This window comes from Lipotes vexillifer, unplaced genomic scaffold, assembly GCF_000442215.2.
Source record: "Lipotes vexillifer unplaced genomic scaffold, Lipotes_vexillifer_v1.1 scaffold158, whole genome shotgun sequence".
NCBI classification, from domain to species: domain Eukaryota; kingdom Metazoa; phylum Chordata; class Mammalia; order Artiodactyla; family Lipotidae; genus Lipotes; species Lipotes vexillifer.
In genome coordinates this window covers 1,931,968-1,946,322 of record NW_006788189.1, presented here as the reverse complement: position 1 = coordinate 1,946,322, position 14,355 = coordinate 1,931,968, and the positions used below count along the sequence as shown (strand labels likewise).

Here is a 14,355-nt window from a genome sequence, read left to right as displayed (position 1 = left end):
GCGGTACGCGGGCCTCTCACTGTTGTGGCCTCTCCCGTTGCGGAGCACAGGCTCCGGACGCGCAGGCTCAGCGGCCATGGCTCACGGGCCCAGCCGCTCCGTGGCATGTGGGATCCTCCCGGACCGGGGTACGAACCTGCGTCCCCTGCATCGGCAGGCAGACTCTCAACCACTGCACCACCAGGGAAGCCCCCCACCCACTGATTTTTAATGGAAAACGTTTCAGCATTCACATTTGCACTACAATAATCTCTTCCAAGCATCCTCCAACCACCCTCTCCCAGCTCAGAGATGGTGGTGGCAGCTCCCAGGAAAGGCCAACCTGGGGCCAAGTCCAAGACTGGGAGGCAGGAAATCCCAGGGCTTCCCCGAGCTCCAGTGTTCTCATCTGCCAAGTGGAACCATAATCCAGTCCCACCAACCTCATAGGTCACTGAGAGGAACAAATGAAAAACAGCAGGTGGGAGGGTTCTCAGTAAACCACAAAATGCCATGGAGATGCTAACCCTGACCTCCCCTCCAGAATCATCCAGACCCAGCTGGACCCAGCAGAACTCAGCTCCACCATTATCACTTACAGGAGTCCTGGAGTTCACCTTCCGTCACTGGGAGGGGCATCTCATGCTTCTCAGCTCCTAGGTGGGCAACTGAGGCTTGGTGGCCGAGCCAGGGTTCAACCCACATCTCTCAAGCCCCGGCTCCTTCTGCTATGCATTGGGTTCCTCGAATGAACGAATGAATGAATGATGGGAGACCCCTCACCTATGTCCCCAGGTCCCTCCCCTCATTAGGCCCCTCAACCCAGCCCACCTGGAACTGTTTGCCCTCCCCCCACCCATTCAATCAAGCTCCGACTCAGGGGGGCTCTGGCTTCCCTCCTGAGGGAGGCAACACCCCCCCTCCCGATTTAGTGTTTTCAGCCTATGCAGGAAAAAAAGGGAACAAAAATGCACTGCAGTTCAATTTCAAGAATCCGGTCATCAGAACACAAAAGCCAGAATGGTCCCTACCTGCGGGTTCCCCAAGATGCTCCCTGGAACAGAACCTGTGCGTCCTCCCCACCAGGCACTGATGGCATCACTTCCTCCACCACCACCAGGCACTGGGCACTGATCATGTTCCTTCCTCCTGGACCCTCTCCACAAGCCCGTGGGCAGGAACACCCATTCCCGTTTACAGAGGAGGAAATAGGGGCTCAGAGAGGGCGTGACTAGCCCAGGACCCCAGAGCGGGTGGTGGTCACTGGGGTCGTGCTCCCTTCTCTCTGTCCAGGTCTGTCGTTCTCCCGCACTCACCCCAACCTCCTTCTTCCCCTTCCCTTGTTCAATCTCTCTTTGACTCTTGCCCACCTGCCAGGGATCCGGGGCCCAGTTCAGCACCCTCACCCACTCCATCACCCACATCTGGCCCCGAGATAGTTATTGACAGGCTGGAGGACACGACTTGAGAGACGTGATGCCGTCTCAGAGCAGAGAAGTAGGGGCGGCCACATGGGGCTGGGGTGGGAGCAGCAGGGAGACCCTTCGGCCCAGCTTTCCCTGGGCCAGGTCTGTCCTCAGTGCCCAGCGACGGGACCCGGCTCGCCAGGGCTCCAGCACGTTGGTCGCAGTCCTGGGGAGAGGCCGAGATGACCAAAAGGTCCAAAGAAAGTAGCAGCAGCTGTTGGAAAAAGGGCTGGCAAGGCGCTCCCGTCACCCCAGCCGCCTTCTGGCCCCACGGCCCCAGCAAAGCTCCTCAAGCACAGGCCTGGGTGGAGCCCTGGACCCCTCACCAGCCAGCCACGGGCCCTGTGACTCATCCACACAATGCTACCTTACTGTCGTGCACTCCTCACCCTGCAGTCTGCACTCCGAACCAGCGTTCCCACCAGCTGGCATGACCCCTTGTCCTCTGAGGACCCTCCCCGGCTCTGATCCAAGACCTAGGGGACCCCCCACTTGGCCATCTGGTCTGGCCTCAAAGGGCGGAGCACACTGGGGTGCCTTGAACAGGGTTGAGCTGGCCCACTGACCCCTCCCAGCTGTCCAGCTCGACAGGCTTAGCAGTGTCATCCCCTCCGCAGTGTCACCTTGTGGCCTCATAACAGAGAGAAGCAGGTTTGCACATACTGGGAGGAGGTACAGGATGCACAGCAGCCTTTCCAGGAAGGCTGTGACCCCAGCTCTGACGGAGTGGACTCCAGGATGGCAGCCCTGCCCCAGACCCCCCCGTACCTTCCTGGGCACAGCTGGATTCTAACCTGACCCAGGTCACTCCCTCAAGAGGGGATGCCACTTCCTCCAAGCAGTCTTCCCTGACTGCTCAGGCCCGATGGGAGGCTCCTCAGGACCCCAGTGTCCTTCCCCTCACCTCCCCCCAGTGCTGTGATGGGCACTGGGTGTGGGGCTGGGAGCTCCTGGAGGGCAGGGGCCAGCTCTTCTCCTGCCAGTGCCCTCAGACCTCAGCCCTCTGGCCCACACTGGGCAGGCCACGAAGGAGAGAATGACAAGGGGAAGAAGAGCTAATTCAGCGCCAGAAGTCCAGGCATCTAAAGCGAGGAGCCAGCTCCGATGTCCCTACAAAGGTGCCCTGGGGGCTCCAGGATTGGGGGGGCTTACAGGGCCTCTGCGGGCCTGAGAGCCCCAGCTCCACTGGCAGTGACAACAGTGACAAGTCCCTCCCCCCAGCACTGCAGTGGCTGCTGCCGGCTGCCGCCCACTCACTCCCAGCCCCTGGGGCTCAGCCCCCGCCTTACTGCGGCCCTTGCACTGCAGAGGCAGAGATGTCTGCAAGCTCGCCCCCTGTCCACAGGGACAGCAGCAGAGACCCGGGGACAGCAGCAGAGACCCAGCCGGTCACCCCAGGCACAGCACGGGGGGGACAGGGCACAAATGTCCACTCCCAGGGGCATGATGGACAGGTCTCAGCACCCAAGGCCGATGCCCACCCCGAGGCTCCAAACCCACCCTCCACCAGTGCAGTGGCCCCAATCCCACCCCATCTGCCATGGCACTGGGACCTGGGGTCAGGGACTGGGGCTGAAGGTGAGGTCCAGGAGGCAGAGGGAAGAGGCCCAGCAGAGAGCAAGCCCAAGTGGGTCTGGAGGCAGCAGTGAGTCTCAGGTCTAGCAAATCACGCAGACCCCCAGGTCAGGGATCCCCGGCACCCCGGTCACCTTAAAGCTTTCTCAGGTTGGAAGAGGACCGCTGCAGACAGCCCAGGCCAACCCTTCTTTGGCATTTGACCCAAAGCCAAGGAGGGCTCCCCAGCAGGGCCCCAGCCCACTCCCGAGAACTCGAGTGTCTGGGCCCAAGCACTGCAGCCCCAGGCTCAGGGTAGCACCATCACAGCCCTGAGACATTTTACTGCCGGAGAAGGTTCTAAGCAGCGACGCCCAGGGGTCCCTCGGAATGGCCTGTGCCAGGGCCAGATGCGCCCCCTGCACCTGACCCCAAGACCTGGGCTCTGATGCCTCCTGTGCTCTCTGGGGGCCTGAAATCCAGCAGCCACATCGCCCTTCCCCCTCCCACCCTACAGCCTGAACCCAGGGCCTCCCGGGCCTCTGCCAGCCGTCAGCCTGCCTCTACCTGCCTGAAGAATCCAAGCATCCGGTCAACAAGGAAGCACTGAACACCTACTGTGTGCAGAGCTGGGGGCACCACAGCTACTGCAGCAGGCAGGACCCACCCTTGTGGAGCAGATATTCTAGGGTGCTTGCCCCAGGCCACCACAGGCCTGCTTCAAGCCTGGACCCAGGAGAGCAGCCAACAACACCCCAGCTCCAGGCGGCCAGTCCACAGGGTGGGCAGCAAACTGCCCCAGGGCACTGGGCCCCAGACTTTTAGATTCCACACCAGGAAAATCTTCCCAGTGTGTGTGTGTGTGTGTGTGTGTGTGCGCGCGCACGCGCGCGCGCGCGCGTGTGTGTGTGTGTGTGTGTGTGTGCGTGCGTGCGTGTGTGTGTTTTGCGGGGAGGGGGGTGCGGTCAGCATTATGACTATTTCCTCCCCCAAAACATTAAGAAACCACCAGAATTACCATCATTTCATAAAAGAAACACTGTTGCAACAATATGAACAAAAGTAGATACAATCTCAGGATAAAGGGTGTTCCTTTATACTGAGTAAAGTGGATGCAGCTTTCATATTTGGGAAAACACACACACATCACCTCATTTGTCCTCACTTGCAGGTACGAACTCCTGTCCCTAGACTTGCCTCAGGAAACCCCAGGCTGTCCCCTCACCCCAGGGTCCACCAAACACCCCCAAAACAGAAAGGCCACATCCCAAAGTATAAGCTTAGACCCCACATGGGGACCCAGGGGCAGACAAGCAGCCCCAGATCTAATTTAATTGTGGGGAAGGTCTTGGGACAAAAATCTGTCAAATGACACCCCGCCCCCCCCAGACAGGCCTTCCCTCCTGGATAGAGATCCGCATCTTATTTGCATGATCTGGGCCTTCCCCCTGGCCTGAGGGCCTAGTCACCAAGGGAGAGGTAGCACCCCAGACAGTGGACCAGGACAGTCCATGCGCAAGTCACACCACTGCTCTGAGCCTCAGTTTCTTCATCTGCTGAATGGGTATCATAATGACCTCCCCTGCTTGCAGTGAGGATGAGAATTTTCACCAAGCACCTGGCACTCAGCAGGTGTGCAACAAACCAGGTTTGTTTTGTTTTGTTTTGTTTGCGGTACACGGGCCTCTCACTGTTGTGGCCTCTCCCGCTGCGGAGCACAGGCTCTGGACGCGCACGCTCAGCGGACATGGCTCACGGGCCCAGCCGCTCCGCGGCATGTGGGATCTTCCCGGACAGGGGCACAAACCCACGTCCCCTGCATCGGCAGGCGGACTCTCAACCACTGCGCCACCAGGGAAGCCCCCAAACCAGGTTATTTTTAAGTTAATATTTGACAAAGGCTTCCCTTGGGACAGGAAGAGCCAGGCTTTCTCTTCTCAATTCCCCAGCCCTGACCCCTGCCAGCCCTTGGCACTAAGCCAGTTTCGCTGCTCGGTCCAGAACTATGTGGCCTCTTTGGGAGGTGGCAGCCTCTTTGGGGAGGCCCCAGGAGCCCCAGATGCCAGCCAGGTCCCACGAGGCATGCCCCATCCCCGGCACAAGAACCACCAGCCCTGCCCTTCACTTGTGTCCATTTAATCCACACAGCATTCTCTGTGGCTCTCACCACTGACTTCAGGTGAGGAAACTGAGGCTCAGAGAGGTCAATGTGACCTGCCCAAAGGTAGTAACATGTGGGAAGGGATTCAAACCCAGCTCCCTGGAGAGTGGCTGCCACCACCCTGAGTTGCTGCTTGATGTGAAAATCTTTTAAGTGGTCCTCCCCGGGCTGGGCCATCTTTGGTGTCTCCCTCCTCCTCTTTTATTGGCCCCTCCCACCTCCTCTTACATCCTGGGTGAGAGCCACCGCCCACAAAGCAGCCCTGGCCTGCACTGTCAGTGCCCTTCAGCTCTGGTGTCCTTTTCTTTGCATTTTTAATCTCAAAAGGAGACTTGCCAAAAAAGGAGCTTTAGTGACTTCCCTGGCGGTCCAGTGGTTAAGACTTCATGCTTCCAATGCAGGGGGCGTGGGTTCGATCCCTGGTCAGGGAGCTAAGATCCCGCATGCCACGCCAAAAAAGACAACAAAACAAAAAACGTAAAACAGAAGCAATATTGTAACAAATTCAATAAAGACTTTGAAAATGGTCCACTTAAAAAAAAAACAAAGAATAGGAAAACGAAAAAATTTTATCTTTTTGTTTTCAGCCTCTCTGTGCCTTTTTATTTAAAGATGTCTCTTGTCAACAGACTATAACTTAAAAAAAAATCTGTTCTGACAACTGTAACATTTGACTTGAAGTAATGGTCCATACTAATTGACTTGAGCTTTTATCTAGGGTCTTAAATCTTCCTTTTCCATTTGACATTTTTTTTGGTTCTGTTTTTCCTCCTGTATTGCCTTCTATTGGATTAATAAAAATATTAAAATTGTTTTCTATTTATTTTGCTATTAACCTGTTAGTTGTACATTCTTTCTCTGCTCTTTTGATGGTTACCCTAGCAATTGAAACAAGTATCCTTGACAGTCTAATATAAATGATTACTTTTCTACTTAACGTTGAAACTTTAGAACCTGTCTTTTGTCTTCCATCATTTCTGTTGAGAAGTCAATTGTCAATCTTTTTTTCAATATACATTTATTTATTTTATTTTTGGCTGCATTGGGTCTTCAGTTGCTGCATGCGGGCTTTCTCTAGTTGTGGTGAGCAGGGCAAAAAAAAAAAAAAAAAAGCAGCTTTAGAAAACCACATAGCAGGGTGACATCAAACAGGAAGGCATCATCCCCCAGATGCCCTCTCACCTGGAGCCAGAAGCTTCCGCTCAGCCTCTCCCCAAACCAATCCCTTGCACCACGTGAGCGCCTGGCCCTGGAATGCTCAGGAAAGGCTGATCTGAGCCATCACATTCCACTGAGGAAAACCTGCCCTGCTCTTGTATCTACCTGCCACCAGACTTTTCGTTTCTTGAGTGTCTCCCCCAAGGAGACGTCAGTTCCAGGCAGGTGGGGGCTTGGTTTTGCTCAGCCCTGCAGAACCAAGATGGTGCCCAGCACACAGTGGGTTTTTCAAGTAAATGAAGAAGCAAACTCCGTGATCACATTACAGATGCCAGAGTGAAGCCCAGAGAGGGGGGAACACCTACCCAGGGCCACCGGATTTACGTGCAGATGAGTCCAGCTCCCGCCCCAACCCCAGAACTGTGCAATTCCCTCCCCCACCACATTGCTGCTCCTCTGCACACACACACACAGACACGGACACACACACACGCACACTTACCACCCTGGGCTGGGACAACATTACAAACCCTGATCCTTCAAGAGCTCAGCAGGGATTAGCTGTCTGCAGAGGCCTGTAATGGACACTCCAGGGAGAAGGGCTGGGACGAGGGCCTGGCGGGGAGGGAGGTCTCTGGGTCATCATGCGGCTCTGCCCACTGAGCACTTGCTGTGTGACAGGCAACTGTCCGAGGCCCTACTCTCCACAACGGGCATGTAAAGGGGAACCAGTATCAGCCCCACTTCACAAATGAAGAAACTGGGCTCAGGAGGGTCGTACCATCTGCCCAAGGTCCCGGTTGGTCAGGGGAACCCAGGATCCCCACCCGCTGCTTGCTGAGCCCATGCCCGTGCTCTGTCTCTGACACGCCCCTGGGTAGGACCCAGGGATTCTAGAACCTCATGGCAAAAAACCCAGGCAAGGCCGGGCTAAGGCAGAAAGCGGGGGACAGAAGCACAACTTGGTGAGGGGCGAGCTGGGCGGAGATCGCCTCATCCAGGCGCAAGGGCCTGGGCAATGCCAGAGAGCGAAGGTGAGAAGGGGACACGGCGAGGTCATCTGCGAAGGAGGAGGTGAAGAGTTGAGGCCTCAGCCTCTCTGAGAGTCCACAGGATCCACAGATGCCACCGGCATTCAAGATTTGATCACATCCAACCCAAATCTACGGCCCAGGCACCCCTCTCCGCTCCCGACACACCCCGCCCCTTCCCTGGGTGACCAGCGGCTCACTCCCCCACTCCACAGGCACCCTGACCCACAGCTGTCCCCCCCACCCCCCAGGGAACACCTTCCCCAGGCCCCAGACAGCCCAGTGAGCCGACCTGGGCAAAACAGCCTCTGCCTGCTTTGGGCCCTGCCATGAGCCAGCAGACTCGATGGAGTGGGGTGAGGCTCAGCCCACCCCGGCCCACCGGGGCCCAGGAAGTTTGGAGGTCACGCTTGCAACCTCCCCACACCCACAGGCCTCAGCCAAACGTCCACCGAGCCCCCAGAAACACCCAACCTAGAGATGACACCTAGCTCAGGAGCCTTCTCTCCAGTGCCGGCAAGATGAACCATCTACATAAATAACTCGGGTTCAGGGAGAAGCTGATCCGAGCCTGGAGAGGTGCAGAAATGCTTGTGCAAGATCAGAGGAAAGAGACACAGCGCAGGGAGGTACAGAGTGACGGAGGCAAAGCCAACATGGGAGGGGGCGAGAGAGAGGACACTCAGGGGCGAGAGAGACAACCCGATGGGGAGGACAGTGGAAAGTCGGGGCCGAGGACAGCCACTGCTGACCAGGGCCTGGGGCCTCAGAGGCCGTCCAGCAGACCCGGCGGGCTCCCTGCCCCCTGCCCTCTGTGTGGCGTGGCTACTCTCAAGGCCACCGTGAGCATAAGAACTGGTTGCAAAGGCCTGGCTCCTACTGAGGAGGCCTCCGTGGCTATGTCACAGGAGGCCTTGACCACCCAGATGAGCGTGGTCCCATCATGGCCATGTGTCGGGGTCCTATAAATAACTGCCACTGCACCTTCCCTCTAGGGAGCATCTGCTGTGACACACCAGTGCTATTCCGTGCACGGACAGCCCCAGGCCCTGCCCCTCGGGGCCAGGCCTCCCCACTCCCAGCAGCGCCAGGCCAGTGGCGGGGGAGGCGGGGGCAGACAGTGGGCATAGCTTCCTCCCCTGCACCCTCCGCAGGCCCAGCTCCACCAGCACAGGCGGGCCTCTCTCACACACGCCCCGTGAGGACTTCTGGGCAGTGGACCTCGGGGCAAGCAGGCCAGAGCATACCCCCACCTCACCTGTCCCTTCTCCCCAACCGTCCCATCACCCCAGGGACCCAGCCCACCAAGCCCTAATCTTCTCTGTCATCTGACCCAGGCTCCACCCCAACTTGGCTCTGCTCAGCCACCTACTGAGGCCCAAAAATGGACAGAGTCATTTATAGAGGATCCGACAAGCCAAACGCGACGGGAAGATGACCTCATGGTACCTGGGTCCAAACTCCAGGCACATGCTCTGCACCCGAGCACCCTGGGGGCAGCTGGGGGCTTGGAGGTGAGCAGTGACAGTGCCATGCTGGGCTGGCGGACCCCAGGAAGCCCTCCGCTGTGGTCTCACACCCTCCTCACACCAAGGCCAGAGGCCTCAGGACCTTACGACAGTAAGCTCCACGCCGGCCAGAGCCACGTGCACCCTGCTCCCCACAGCACCCTGGGCTCAGCCCAGGCCCAGGCACACAGCACAGGTCCAGGCACAGGCGGGATTCGCTGAATGAGGGAAGGCCAAGGAGCACACATGGGACAAATCAGCTCACCCAGAGCCTGCGTCAGGGCTCCCAAGCCAAGCCCCCAAACGCCCTTGTTTTTTCGTAACAGTCACTCTGCACCTGCTGGGGCCAGGTGAATGCTGGGTGCCCACACGGATCTGCCCAAGCCCCAGGGAGCACCCAGACCAGTGGTGGATGCTGCCGTGTCAATGCGCAATGCCAGGGCCCAGCGGGGAGTCACTGAGCTGGGGGACAGGAGAGCTGGCTCCACAGGCACCAGCGGGCAAGCTCTCCCACACCTCACCGTCCCCCTCTGAATCCTGGTGGACGACTGGGCAGAGAAGACATGGGGGGAAATCGAGGGTGCGGAAAAGAAGAGGAGAGATGGGGGCCCTTCTTCCTATGCAGATACAACCTAGGCCCTCCACCCAAGGGCCTGCTTGTCCCTGCTCAGGAAATACCCTGCCGTGGCAACAGGACCACTGGAATTGCCCCTTTACTCATGGATTTGACCAAGGCGAGGTGGGGCCAAGGGCTGGGTGCCTATGAGACCACTGCCACTGCGAGTTAGACATGGTCCTGAGGGCCACCTGAAGATGCCGAGGAGATAGCCAGGTCAGTGGAACCCAGGCTGCAACGCAGACTCTGAGCCTCCGGAGGACAGAGGGGAGAGACTGGTGTGGGTCAAGTCATCGGGCTTCCTGGGAGGGGGCTGCAGCTGGGCCAACAGGGGAGGCTACTTTCCCAGACTCGGCCAGGATGCCAGTGGTGCTGCTCTGGCTTCCACTGGGGAAGACCTCCCAACCAAAGCCCGCGGGGCAGAGAACAGCAAGAGCGCTAAGCAACTCCAGTCCCATGAGGCTTAGGCTGGGGCAGGGCCAGCCCTTGGCCAAGGCCAGCATCCACAGCTGACCAGCTGTCAACCAACTGCCCATGGCCACAGAACAGAGGCTAAGGAGGGAGGGGGGGCAGCTCAGTGGGGTCAATGATGACCTCTCGCCATGTACACAGAGGGGATACAGCCCATGCCTACTGCCCCTGAAATTACTGAAAGATGCTGCTGCAGAAACAAGGCAAGTAGGGCAACGGGGACACAGCAAAAGCAAAGGGGAGCCGGGGAGGACTAAGACGTCACTGGATTGGGGGCAGGGAAACTGCCTCAGCCTTCCCTAGGCTTCCCATTCATCTTCCTCAGCCCCTCAAGGGCAGGAAGTAGGCTTAGACCCAGAGCTGCCTGCTCCAGGCACCTAAATGGATTACCCAGCCGTGGGAGGGGAGCAAGGGCAGAGGCATCTGCCCCTCCCCTCCCCCCAACCTGGGCGACTGAAGCCTTCCCAGCCCCCAGCCAGCTATCTGTGGTACTCTAATCCCTCGTCCCGCCCTGGGGAGAGGAGGAGGACAGCTGGGACAGGCCAGATCTGGAGTCTGGCTGAGGGCCCTTCCCTCTACACCACCCACCCACCTCCTTAGCCCGGGACCGCAAGGATGAGCTGCAGGACTCGGAGGGAAGCGCGGGGAAAGCTCCAGAGGCCGCCGTCGCTCTCACCCCGACCCCCACCCCCACTGTCACGTGGCTGCATCCTTAGGGAGCCCGCAGGTCTCGGCTGCAAAAGTCATTGTTTATAAAGAGCCACAAGCCTGGCGGGGGAAGGCCGGCCGGTCTCCGGGATCGGGCGGCAGAGGGGAGAGAGCCGGTCAGGGGAGCACTGGGGGGCCACCCTGGCAGCAGCACTGATTCTGCAATCGCAGATTTCAGAGTTGGAGTCGGCAGGGGAAGTGGCGTCAGCAGCTGGCGTGATCCAATTCAATAAACCAGAGGCGGCTAGGGATAGCAAGCCGGGCGGGCGCGGATCCCTGCCGCCCAATCCCGCGTTTCCTGCACAGTCCGAGGGCCACGGGAAGCCCCGGCTGCAAACAGTGGCTCTCCGCGCCGAGGGGTCGGGTTTCCTGCGGGGCCCTCCACACCTCCGGCGGCTTGCCGTCCCTCCTCCGGGCCGGCTCCCCACCCCGGCTGCGGGCTCCCAAAGCCAGAGCCGCCACCCTCTCCCCCCGCGGCCGGAAACACGAAGCCCCTGCTCCGGCGAGGGCACCTCTCGAGGGTGCGCAGCTCTCTCCTCCCTGGGAGCCGGGCCGGAGCTTCCAGGCCGCAGGCACCTCTCGGGAAGGGAAACCTGACCCCTCCCTCGGCCCACGGGGACAGAAGGTGGAGCGGCGGGTGGAGAGGAGGGAACGGCGAGCGCAGGAAGCGCTCAGAGGCCTGGAGTAGGCGCGCAGGCACCCGCGAGCTGAGGGGCAGCCTCGGGATTCCCGGAACTAAGCGACCCTGGGGACAAGGGGCAGACCCCCCTCGCCCCAGCGCCGGCCCCGCCCGCAGGGCTCAAGTGGTCCCGGAGGGCTAGGGGCGCTACCTCGCCTCCCAGCCTCTGGGCCTCGGCCTCCAGGGTGGGGTTAGCCTGGACCTCGCGCCCGGAGAAGAGCGGGGGGGGGGGGGGGGGGGGGGGGGGGGGGGCGGGCGGTGAAGGGACAGCTGCGCCCTCTCCTGCACCCCGCCAGGGGTGAGAGGAGACGGAGGACGCGGACGGCAGAAGGCACCCAGAGCGCCGGGGGGCGCAGCCTGTGGACCCCCGAAGGCCCTCGGCAGAGCTCGTCTGGAGGTGACAGCGCCCGGCCCGGGGCCAGGACCAGCCCCCGGCGCAGGGGTGGGGGACAGGTGTCCGGACGGCGCGGCTGCAGGGGCTCGGGCTCGCTCACCTTCTCCTGCGCGCGAGTGAGCTTCTTCTGCACGTTGCTGGCGATCTTCCCCGCCGTCACCCCCTTGCTGCCCATCTCAGCCATTGCGGCTCAGGCTTGACCGGTGGCTGGCGCCGATCTACCCAGCCCCCAGCCCCGGCCCCCGGCCGCGCGTCCGGCCCGGGCTCCCGCTCCACGCCGCGCACTAGACCGCCGAGCCGACTGGCGGAGGCGGAGCGTGCGCCCGGCAAGGGAGCTAGCGAGCGACACGGGGACCGTGGGAGGGACGGACAGGCGGAGGGAGGGGGAGGGAGGGGGAGGGAGGAGGGGCCGGGCCTCAGGCGGCGGTCAGCGCCCCCAGCCCGCCCCCTCCGGACAAGACACGGCCTTTTAAAGGGCCACCCGGGCGCCGGAACCGCTCGGCCGGCGAGGAGGGAGCGGCGCCCACCGTCGCCGCAGCTGAGGTGGCGAGCGGGACACCCGGGACCCTCCGATGACACCGCCCCGGGGCTGGGACGAATACGACAGGCCTGGGTCCGGCACCGCCGCGGGCCGTCTTTCCTTTCTGCAGCCCCTGAAAGGAGGCCAGATGGAGGAGAAGGGTGCTTTCAAAAATCAAAGATAAAGTGTGTGGCGATCAGGGAGCCCGGTCTGGAGCGCGCAGCCCAGCCGGAGCCGCCTCTCCTTCCCGGGGCTCACCTCTGACCCCCCCCCTCTCGACGCTCGGCCTCCTCCTGGCCCCTAGGTTCACCGTTCTCGACCTGGGTTCTCAGGGCGCCACCTGTGAACTGTCCCCCTTGCCTAGTCCCTTGCCAACCAGGCGCTCGGTTTTCTAATTTGCGGATAATTCTTATAATAACAGCAGCCTAACAGTACTGAGCCTTCCTGTGTGCCTGGAACTCTGCTACGTGCCTCATCGACAGGCATTATCTCGGTCCGTGTCCAGGACAGCCCGATGAAGTAGGTGCTAGTAGTTCTCCCGTTCTGCAAGCGAGGCACAGAGAGGCCTGGAGCCGGACCTCTGACTCCACATCCCAGGCTCTCCAACCACTATACACTGGGTGGTCTCCTATGCCCTGCTGGAAGAAAAATGAGTAATTATTATTCAAAGAGAAGATAAGGTTATTGCTAACCGACCGATGACACCTTTGCCAACAGACCGATGACACTTGTTCAAAATTAATAAATATGCATTGGGTTTACTGATCCCACCCACACCCCTCCCCAAAATCATGTCAGGGGCTTGGAAGGATGCCACAGCACTTTGCTGCCCTGGAAGTCAGGGCGTGTCCCAGGAATTGTGGGCTGAGTTGAGCGCTGAGAGGAGTCCTGGAGGCCCTGTTGAAGACGACTGGACATGTCCAGCACCCAGGCAGGAGCCAGGGCAGGGGTCCCCTGGAGGCTTCTGGGAGGAGCAGGAAAGGCTCTTGCAGACCATACACCAAGCCTGCCATACTCATGGAGAAACCGAGGCCCAGGAAAAAAAGGTTTGGCCTGTGGTCCCCGAGAAGGCTCCTCTGCAACCTCTCTGGCTACTCCGCTGGTATTTCTCCAAGAGTGCTCAGGACTTCAGTCCTCCGGGCCTATTATTATTCCTTTTTGCAGAAAGACAGACTGAGGCTCTGCAGCTGCTGAAGGTCAAAGAGATAAGCAGAGATTCAGACCCAGGCCCTCCAGCACTAAGACCCTCAGCTGATACACAGAACTGCATACCAGGAAAAGCACCAAGCACTGCATGAGGGGAAGGCATTTTGTCAAAACTATTATCATAATAAACTCATGCCCGATTCCTGAGTTACAAGGACAAAACCTAAACAGTGCAGTTTCTAAGGCAGCTTTCTCCTAAAAGCTCATCAAGCTTTCACCTCATGGTCCCTCTCCTCCTAATTTTATGTTTGGCATTTTTCTAACCATTCTCTAAGAGCGATTTCTTCCAGTCCTCCTCTGAGGAAAGGAGGAAATGAGCAGAAGTCGAATCATATTACAGTCAGCCTCCAGGGAACAGTGGGAGATTCTGCTTCACTGGACTTTGGTGTTTCAAAATACCACTTGACAGAAAAATTGGAGGCAACTTAAATGGTTATCAGCAGGATAGGGTTAGCTACACAGCACAGCGACCAGAGAGACCATTAGAGGATCATTTTAAACAATTACAGAGATTGTGTAGCAACATGAAAATAATGCTTAAGTATAATTATGAGTGAAAAGGAGAAGATAGGAAATCGTGCATGCACTCTCCTTGCAACAACATAAAAGTAAGTGCTCATGATAAGAGACTCGAAAGAACCATGCACAAGGAAATAGATGTGCTACAATCAAGGCATGATGGCTGATTTTTTTTCCCCTTAATTTCCTAAATATTCTGTAATATGCTATGTTGCCTTCATAACTAAAAAATACGCACAGATCTTATCTTTAAAAAAGATAATTCTTTATCCGATCTCTAGATTGGAAAGACTTTTTAAAGTACAAAACCATTGGAGGAAACATTGACTTAAAAAAAAGCTTGTTTGAGGGTACGCAAAAATTCAATTTTTTTAAACCTCAAAAA

At 58.6% G+C, this 14,355-nt stretch overlaps 1 protein-coding gene across 8 annotated transcripts in view; it reads right to left on the bottom strand.

Annotated features, from left to right (window-relative positions):
- BIN1 (bridging integrator 1) overlaps positions 1 to 11,988 on the bottom strand; it is a 62,700-nt gene extending 50,712 nt beyond the window's left edge. For 6 of the 8 annotated variants that reach the window (XM_007461313.1, XM_007461307.1, XM_007461309.1 and 3 more), the window contains exon 1: positions 11,826 to 11,909. In XM_007461313.1, coding sequence (XP_007461375.1) covers positions 11,826 to 11,909 — 84 coding nt within the window. Of the gene's footprint in view, positions 1 to 11,825 lie in introns of all 8 variants that reach the window. The other 2 variants (XM_007461311.1, XM_007461306.1) reach the window with 2 other exon arrangements.
- Between the last annotated feature and the right edge of the window lie 2,367 nt (positions 11,989 to 14,355).